At 45.4% G+C, this 10,380-nt stretch overlaps 1 protein-coding gene across 2 annotated transcripts in view; it reads left to right on the forward strand.

Annotated features, from left to right (window-relative positions):
• Positions 1-9,122, forward strand: part of negr1 (neuronal growth regulator 1) — a 212,484-nt gene extending 203,362 nt beyond the window's left edge. For both annotated transcript variants that reach the window (XM_080430684.1, XM_080430685.1), the window contains one exon: positions 6,743-9,122. In XM_080430684.1, the coding sequence (XP_080286810.1) occupies positions 6,743-6,840 (98 nt within the window). In that variant the 3' untranslated portion in view covers positions 6,841-9,122. The remainder of the gene's footprint in view (positions 1-6,742) is intronic.
• The last annotated feature ends 1,258 nt before the right edge of the window (positions 9,123-10,380 follow it).

Consider the following 10,380-nt stretch of genomic DNA (forward strand, 5'->3'; position numbering starts at 1 on the left):
GCTGCAGCACCCCCTGAAAATAATGTATGGAAAAAAAAAATAATAATAAATAAAATGTGCGCACACGCTAGGCACGCATGCTAAAACATCTTCCCGCGGCCATGGGTATAAATAGCTTCCCATTTCCCATGTTGAATCACTGAAGACGACACTTGCTGTTGAAACGTCAGTCCTTCTGATTGCACCTATTAAACATAAAAAAAAACGTTAAGATGGTCTGTGTGCTCCAGCCGTGTGGTCCAGCCTTTTCCCTTCTGATGCAGTACATCATATCTGGTATAGAGACTCACTTACGTACATTCTAGTTGGATAAGAGGCAGAGAAAAGGAGATGGCGCCTGATTTGTATTTGGTTGTGCATTGTGTCGTGCATCGAATATAACCGATCTGTTAGCTCACAGCAAGTTGCACTGCAACGTGTTGTGACCCTGTAGATTTGCTATTTTCAATCCACATCTCCGGTGCTTAACTAAGTATAAATCAGGCCTGAGTCATCTGTGCACCACTGTGTGAATACGGAAGGAGGATAGAATCGGTGGAGTGAAGTGTACCTTCATGTGGAACCAGGCACCATGGACAATGCACTTGACGATGTTCAAGCACAGCAACCAACATCTTTTTGTCTGTCAAGGCCCTGTATTCTTTCTGCCAGCGTCACAAGCAGTACTACGAATATATCACATTAATACTTCATTATACCACAGCAAGATTCAGCCAAGCAATGTGATTTGTGAAAGCCACAGTTTCAGCCATGCTCCTTTCCCACGAACCAGCTTGCATAATAGTGTATGCATGTTACTGTGTTATGTTCATTCTTTTGACAACCAGGGAGCTCACTACTAGCTAGCAGTCTGTCTTGTTTCCTGTACTTGTTGTGTTTTAAGCGTGTATACTATTTTGAGGAAAACTTTTCAGACATCTGTGGTATAAAAGCCATAATCCCCCTGAGGACGTTCTTTAGTGTGATTATGGGCACTTCAATGCCACTGACGGTACTCAGCTGAATCCGGCACCTATTCCTTCAACCGCTCTACCCATAATCACAACACATAACGCCCTCTTGGGTGTTATCCCCATAATAACAATATGCTAGCACAGTGAGTGTATGGGCGAAATATGAAATTGATGGTTGGGGCGTTTTGTCAGAGCTATACCCTCTCTGGCTATTGTGTTCCTCACAAACGGAGGATTTAGTCCGATTTACAGCGCGGCCCTACACTGGCTCAGCTCTGACTCAGGGGTCTGTCTTGTGGGCTTCCTTGTGGGGGTGGATTTTAAGGAGGGCTATAGGCCAATGATTGATGGTCGAGGGCATTAAGCCCCCCCCCCTCCCCAATCACCCCTGTGCCCCTGGACCCTTTGTTCGGTGAAGCCTTGTCTTGAAGCGTCATCCTCGGGGAATAGGGGAAAGGATGTTCTCTAGTGCGTTGCCCACAATTCCAGCCGGTGATTCACAGGCTGATGTTGCGTTGGAGGGTTGATCCAATTCAAGGACAATCTGAAGAACAACACAACAGGCTCTGGGTGCTATTTTCTTTTTTTTTCTTAATCCAACCATTCCCTTTGTTTGTTTTCTGTCTTGATCCTCCTCCTTCCGCCTCTTCATTCCCTTGTATTGTGTTTTCACTGATTTCTTCTTTGTATTTTTAGATATGAAGCATTTTAGGGCACTGTACCGGAGGTTAATTTTCTTTTCTTTTCTTTTTTTTGTGAATGGAAGCACGTGCTCTCATCAACCACAAAGGCACAGCAGCCTATCTGCAAGGCCTAAAGATAGATACTGGAGAGAGCGAGGGAGAGTGAGAGAGAGAGAGAGAGAGAGAGAATGAACACAATGCCCTATTTTCTTCATGAATGACGACGTTGCATGAAATTACAGCACAGTGTTGTGGGTAATGCCTGATTCTTACTCCATTGCACGACGGCGTCACTTGCCGACAAGAGATGATCTTCAAGCTATAACAACGAGTTGAAGACTTGTTCTCGTCGGCAAAGTGACGGCGTCGTGCGATGGGAGTATAAATGGAGCTTTACCGACGCGACCCCCATCGTCAGGCTGTCAGCGTGACGTAGTGCAGCGTGATTCATCACCTGTGTCAACAGAGTGAGGTTCAGGGCCTCAGCGTTGGCCATCAGCGACATCACGACAATAAAAGAAAAAAATAAAATAAAAATGAAATGAGACGAGAGAGGAATGGAGCGGGGGAAGAGAAGAGGAGGAGGTGGAGCCGGGGAGGAAGCTGGCTCATACTCCCAATGCGGGTCACACACTATTGATGGCTCCATTCCAGAACCAGAAAAGAAAAGAGAGAGAGAGAGAGATAGGAGGCGGGGGGAGGGGGGGGGGGGGTGTATGACTCATGACTGAGGTGGGGAGGAGATAGGGGTGGCCTCTTCTCTTTTTTCCCCCCATTTCATCTCTGTGGCGAAACAATAATTGAAGCATATCGCTTTCATCTCCGCTTATCTCTGGCACTGCTCTCCCTTCGGACGGCCTCCTCTCTGTTCATCTCTTCTCTTCTCATCTCTGCAACGCTCATCTCATCGAGTCAGTTCTCTTCCCTTCTCATCTTTTCTCTTCAATTATCCTCTCTTCCATTCTCCTCTCATCTCATCTTCTTTCTCTTCAATTCTCTTCTCTTCTCATCTTCTCTTCAATTCTCTTTTGTACTCTTCAGGTCTCTTATTCTCTTCAATTCTCTTTTGTTCACTTCTCTTCTGTTTTCTTCTCTCCTCCTCTTGCCCTGTGAGCGTGCGATGACACCGTTGGGCTTCTCTGTGATATATTGTCTGGGTTCTGGTACTGCTGATGTACATGGCAATTAAATTCAAACCCAGAGATGTGCTGCTCAATCTTGACACACACCCCTCTCCCTCCTTCTCTCTCTCTCTTCTCCGTTCTTCTCCACCCCCCCCCCGTTCAGCACTGTTGCAATTTCTCTCTCACTCTCTCCTGCCCCCCCCTCTCTCTCATTTCTCTCTCATGCCTTTTTTCTCTCTCTCCCCCTTCACTCTAGCATGCTTTCCTCTCCATATCACCTTATCTCCTCCCTTTTTTATCTCTTTCACTCTTTTACACTTGCTGTCCTCTCTGTTCTTTCTTTCCTCCCTCCATTCTCTCTCACTCTTTCCTTTGCTCTAATCCCCTCCTCCCACCCACCAATGCCCTCGCTCTCTCTCGCTCTCTCTCTCACTCTCTCTCTCTGTCTCGCTCCCCTCCCCTCTATTCCCTTCATGTTAATAAGCAGTAGGGAAATGGTGTTGCAGGCGGTTCCTGGTTGGGGAGTTAATTAAAATGGCAAGTTACAACCCACACAGTCAAAACAATAGAGGCCCCTCTTTTAGCGAGCTACGCGGGGGGATATTAAACAAGCCCCAAATCAAACGCCATAAAGAAGTATACAGTATATTTGATATAACCAAACGACAGTGGTTTTCAATCCTTTTCATATCAATGGCCATTATGTATTCGCATTTGAGCCACAGACCACCGTTTGATGAGATATTAGACTCTCAGACCCAAAACTGTATTGATGTTGGTACCATTGGAGAGATGACAGGCAAACGTGATTGAAATAGCAATTATTTAATTAAGTTATGCAGGTGTTTAACAATAATCTAACTCTTGAGAGCGTAAAATGAAACCAAGTGGACCCGTAAGGGTGCACTTGGTTTCATTTTAGACTCTCAAGAGTTAAAGATCTAATAAGGGTCCATTTGGTTACCAACTCTCCATCATTTAGCTGGGGACCACTTGGAACCCCCTCAGGGACCACTGATGGTCCCCGGACCACTGGTTGAGAAGCAGTGCACTACTACTATGGAACCCCATCTCTAAATGATGCACTGCATGGAGCGATGCACTGTCTGTATGAGCCATGGTCACCATCAGTCTGAGAGAGCAGGGATACAGTATAATTACCTCGCAGGCTCCCTAAAACCACCTATGAAAAGCAGGTATAATGTACAAGAGATGAATGTTTTTTTTAAGCAGGCTGCTGCCCCGGAGGCTGATCCGCAGCACTGATGCGATGAGTTATGAAAGCTGGGGGAGAGAGAGGTAGAGAGAGTGTTAAAGAGAGAGACAGAGAGAGAGACAGAGAGGGGAAGTTGTGAGATCTGCCTGTGTCGTCTCTGTCGGGTGGAAACCTCATAATGTCCAAAACTGTTACTTTTCAGGATTCAAAATTCTAAAATAGCGAAGGTAGCAGATCTACAAGCTCGAAACGCGTCGCTTCGCGCCCGTGTTTCGCACCGCGTTTTCGGGCTTGTAGATCTGCTACTTTGGATGCTTTTCTGTGACGCTGTAGTATGATCAAGCAGGGCGCCAATTTACAAAAAAAGACAAAAAGTTTGATTATGGAATTAAGAGGTTTCTGCCTGAGAACGGCGACATACTGTATGCCTGCACACACACACACACACACACACACACACACACACACACACACACACACACACACACACACACACACACACACACACACACACACACACACGCACACGCACAGTCCAGCACCACCTCGTCTCTTCACCCTGAATGATTTTTTTAACCGCTGGCGCGGCGAGAGCACAAACGCCATGCACCCCGGCTCCATCGCCGCCGCCGCCGCCAGGGCCAGCTGAGCAGAGCAGGACAGGGGCTGTTGCCATGGTTACCATCTCTCGGCTCGCTCGCTCGCAGCCCAGAAAAACTGTGTCATTATCCTGTGCCGTGGATGGGAGCCGTGCGCGCTCACACGAGCACGAGCACAGCCCAGCACAAGAGATACGGGGGAGAGGTGGAGAGAGAGGGAGAGAGAGAGAGAGAGAGAGAGAGAGAGAGAATGAGAGAGAGACGGATGCAAAAAAGAGTGGAAGTCGGACAAGGAACAACAAAGTGAGAAAAAGAGAGCGATGAACACAGTTCAATGCAGGCTGCCTATACATCTCACATACATCATCAAAATTTGCACCCATTTGCACTTCCCCTGCGCAGCTCTCTCTCTCTCTCTCTCTCTCTCTCTCTCTCTCTCTCTCTCTCCCCGCCTTCTCTCCCTCTCCCTCTATTTTTTCTGCCTTTTCATCTGTGAAAGGGCCCATAGTTTCCACTGTAATGGGTAAACAACAAGTAAGGTGCTTGCAAAATAGTGCCTGAAATATCAGGCAAAAAGCAGTGCTGTGTCAGGTGATAATGGGATGTGTACCCCTCTCCGCCTCCCCTCCTTTCCCCCGCGCCGCTCCGGTGGAAAATGCTTTGTTATTTAGCACGGGAATATTGTCACAGCGCTGCTATTATGGTGGCAAAGAAGGATAGAATCTACTATGTTTGTACCTTCAACACCCAGATGGCCATCTGCCATTAGAATGACAGGTTTTTATTGAATAAGTATATAAGAGACACAGAGGAGCACACAGAGGGATGATGAAACCGTGATTTGGGACAGAGAACATGTGCAGGGGCGTGTTTGTTTCTAACGTCCCCCTCCCCCCCCCCCCCCCAAAAAGAAAGAAACATATTAATTTGAGCAGAATCTACAGTACATGTTTAGTGTGTGTAGTAGTGTGTACACGTGTTGTAGGGTGTTTGTTTGAATGCCAGAGTGGAGTGAATGTGTGTGTGTGTGTGTGTGTGTGTGTGTGTGTGTGTGTGTGTGTGTGTGTGTGTGTGTGCGTGCGTGCGTGCGTGCGTGCGTGCGTGCGTGCGTGCGTGCGTGCGTGCGTGCGTGCGTGCGTGCGTGCGTGCGTGCGTGCGTGCGTGCGTGCGTGCGTGCGTGCGTGCGTGCGTGTTTGTGTGTGTGTGTAACATGACGCCTACATACAAGGCTCTACATGGTGAACTAATTACATGGCTGTGTAAATAGAGGTACCCTGCTGATACAGGCCATGCAGTGTGTGATTTCCCCAGGTACAACAGCACTGGCCTGCTCTGTGTGTGTGTGTGTGTGTGTGTGTGTGTGTGTGTGTGTGTGTGTGTGTGTGTGTGTGTGTGTGTGTGTGTGTGTGTGTGTGTGTGTGTGTGTGCGCGCGTGCGTGTGTACGTGTGTATGTGAGCACCTGTGCCAATACTTTATTTGTACAATGCATACCTGGGTGGACGTTAGCACTCTGTGTGAATGTGTGTGTGTGTGTGTGTGTGTGCGGGGGCAGGGGGGTCTATGTATGTTTTCTAGAAAGCCACAACTAACTGTGTCTCAAAAGAGAGCGCTAGAGGTGGAGTAGCCCCTTTCTAAATGAAAGACTGCCCTCTCCCTTTCCGTCCCTCGCTGTGTGTGCGTGTGCTCTCTAGGGAGACCTGTTCGTATTATTGTGGCTGTATGCCGCTCAAAGACACACCGAAAACAAGGAACAACAGAAAACAAAGCCGCCCGCGATAAGCACACGACGACTAGACCTCGTCGTAACGCCGTGCTCAGAGCTCTCGTCTGCTCTCCTTGTTACGTACGTTCCTTTTTTGGGGGAGGGGGCGGCAGAGGGGCTGATATGAAACTGGTAAAAGTCGGAACGACCTACTTGACCCCCCCCCCCCCACCCTCCGAGCCAAATCAATGCGGGAGGATGCATGCAGGGCGAGGAACAAGGTCCGAATCAACTAGCGTCAGTAATTGCCGTCTGCGCGCTCTCTGGCTTGGCGAGCCAACACGCCAAGCTTCACTGCAGCTTTCAGATGGCGAGGGCGGCTGATGCAAAGGAGAAATGAAAATGTGCAATCAAAACTAATCAGTCTCTCTCTTGTTCCCCCCCCCCCCCCCTGTTGTCTACAGCCCCCAACACCGCACCCTATGGGAGTACGGGAAGTGCACAAGTCCCACTGGCCTGCCGGTACCTGGTCCTGACTCTCTCCTTCATCAGTGTGTACTAGCGGAGGGCGGCACCATACACAATGACTGTAAAGAGCCCCTTCAAGCATTTATGAGTCCTTTTTCTGACATTGCTGATGGCTGCAGTCCAATCTGGTACAGTTTGTTGAGAGCAGTGTGGGGATCATAATCACCATTCCTTTGTGTGGGGGAAGTTATCTTTTATTTTTTTATTTCTTTCCTTCTTTTTTATTTTATTATTGGTGGATATTTCTCTTGTCATGTAAATACTATGATATGAGATGGGTTTATTACTATTACTATTATTATTACTATTATTTGCTCCTCTTTTCTGTTTATTTCTTGTCTATTTTCTATTCTGGTTGATTGACCACTTTGTGAATCAGTGTTCATTGTCCCACTGTATAGAAGACCCTCTAAGCTCTCAAATGAGTCATTTTCAGTCCTCTCTCTCTCTCTCTCTCTCTCTCTCGCTCTCTCTCTCTCTCTCTCTCTCTCTCTCTCTCTCTCTCTCTGAAGGAGCGACGTTGACATGTTCATCTCTGTTTTGTAAATGGCTAACAAAAAAGATGCCATTGTGCCAAGTCTCTCTCAGTACACGATTACCATACCAATGTTGTATTCAGTATTGAATGTATTATGGGTTGTTGAACAAAGGAAAGACATATATTTAGATTCCTAACAATACAAATTATGATAATGGAGCGTGCTAGAAAAAGAAAAAGAACAAAAAAGAAAAGAACAAAAAAAAAGATACAAATATGACAGGATTTCTTTTTCAGGATGTGTGTTGTCATGATTACTCAATAGATGAAAGAATAATGTGGATGGTGTAAGTCGTCGTATTCTGAAATGGGTCCTCCAGTTACTATGCCTGGCCAACACCTTTGATCAGGCAGCTGTCGAAGTAGCAAGTATACTGTATTGTACATTTATATTTCAATATAGTGTAGGTTTTTTGTTTGTTTTTCTTTTCCAAGTGGGACCAGCGCTTCTCGTTTGATCAATGATCACAAACATTTACCATCATTATCGATTCAGAAGACAGTTCGCAACTTTGTACAGGATGAAGGGAGCCCTGTGTTTACATGCTGTATCTAGACAAATGAAGTATTATAGTCTCCTCTCTTGTTTCCGTGTGTTTAAAGAGGTTCATGTCATCACAGCTAAGCTGCCTGTGTTTGAAAATAATATGGGAAATTGCTTGTATCTTACCAAGAAACTATATTCCCCAAGCAGATCCTTAATGAAATTGTCTGGTTTCCCTTAAAGATGAATCTTGTAAATGTTTCACCTTTGCCACCCCATGGGTATTTGTTTAGACATGTTGACTTTTAGAATGTTGCTTGTGACCTACCACTATTGCTCATGCTGCTGGTTAAGCAACCCATGTTACCAGGAACCCCTTGTTCCTTAACCCTGATTAGCTACCTCCCTCTGGGACAGATTTTTACAAGTGTTCTGGCTGGAATGTTATGTTTGGCTCCTGACCTACACTTTAGATGTTAACAGACTGTACTGAGGCCAAGGAGCACTCAATGATTGCGTGGGTTTTTCCACAAAGAAACCACATTTATTCATCCCTCTTGTTTAAATTCAACATTTTAGAGATAAGTCAACACTTTGAATCTTACAATTTGCATCTATAAGGCCAACGGTATCTGCTGTGTTTGCACCAGTTAACTAATATTGGGTTTTAAAGCTGCATTGTGGGATACACGGCCCCCACAAATAAACAAGGGGAATTTCGATAATAAGCTATTGTGTTTGAAAACAAGGCAGCTCTCCACCTCCCCAGTGCACCACCACCACCCCCACCCCCAACCCGAGGCTCTGCATCTCTTGTCTATCAAAAAACATCACACGCGCCCACCAACAAACTACGGCAGCCAAAGCAAGACAAATAGTTTAACTGTATCTTGCATTTAAATTGGTTATTACTTTTTGCACGGTGACGGACAAATCGTATTAACAGTTATTTACAGGATGTAGGGCGTCCTTTTATTTAAGAAGAAAATAAAACAGTAGAGTACAACAAACAGCCATTCAGCTTACTGTAAGTGCAGTTAGAAGCCTTCTTGCACCAGAAACTCTTTTAAAGCGTGAGGGATGTGCCAGGGTGTTTCCACAAATGTGTCAGGAGCTCAGCGAGGGCAGCCTCACCTTCAGATGTTGGCAGCATGGAGGGTAAAACACATGGACACATATTGCTCATGGTCAGAGGTGGTATGTCTAAAATGAATCCTTCACACACACCACATACAGTATTATTTTCAGGTATAGCTTTAAGAGAGGTTTAAACACGTATCTACCCTATACCTTGTCGTACGACGAATAGCAAAAATAGCCACTCTACAATCTCACAACGCATCGCAATGTGAGATTGTAGAGTGGCTATTTTCACTATTTTGGAAATGTAGACATTTTGCCTCTAATGCCCACAATAGGGACACCAGTGGTTAAGTAAGGCTTTCTATACAAACTCCTGAATTGAGGATAATAACTCATAACTTGAGCAGCAGAGGCAGCGACAGCACGTGCTTTGCTAAGTGCACAAAATAAACACGCCAAACCAGTTTAGATGTTTGTGCACAATGGTTGATCCAAAGCTAATTCAGCCCGGCTATAACAATGAATGATACTAGACCAAATAAAACTTAACAGGTTGCAAACACACTTCTCTCTCATCACTGCAAACAGGTTGAAGGAGCTTAATAGGCTCATTGTATCCACAGTCATTGCCACATGCCTCCATAACCAGGTGATCAGTGTAAGCTGTCCAGGGCTGCTCATGCCCAGCATAATCATACTGTAGCCCATGGCTTATGATTCCCATTTTAACAAGGGAAAACATGGCTTTGTGTCCATGCAGGGCAGTCCACCTGAATCAGGGCTCGGCACTAGAATGACTGTATGATGAGGTTTTGGCAGCGCTGTATAATACTGTACATGGCACATTCATTCCATGTGTATCTTCAGTCCATGCTGGGTTTAAGAGAAATACAGTAATGCCTTAATAGTACCATAGACATTCAATTAACCTCCTTTTAGAGGGATACTTGGGGAATTAACGACTTCCTGGAGCTCATTTATTAATCGAGCTCAATGAAATTCACCTCATTTGTTTGACGTGACATCTTGTTGAATATTGAATCATAAAAATCCATTATCTGACTTATCTCCCTGAATTACACATTATGAGGAAGGGGGTGGGGTTTGGGGATGGTCTCAAGTTACAGATTTGAATGTGTGATGATAGCCTGAAGGTGTTTTCAGATAAGCTCGCTGCGGGTGATACAGTATTTATCATACAGGTTAACATTGTTGTGAGCATGATGTTTTCTTGCGGTACGTCACATATCATCCACCGATTGATGGACTTCGCCTCCAGTATGTTACTGAATTTCACATATTCACAAGTTCACAAGTATTTGCCTGTGAACTTTTAACTCTTAATCCCATGAAGAGATAGCCATTATAGTGGATTTCTGAAAGCACAAACACTGTTATTGCTTTGAAGTTATGTGGTGATTTGTTTCATGCTGAACAATTGTTATTTTCTTTATGATTTATTTTATTTT

The sequence above is a fragment of the Gymnoscopelus braueri genome (genome assembly GCF_963280865.1).
Source record: "Gymnoscopelus braueri genome assembly, chromosome: 6".
NCBI lineage: Eukaryota > Metazoa > Chordata > Actinopteri > Myctophiformes > Myctophidae > Gymnoscopelus > Gymnoscopelus braueri.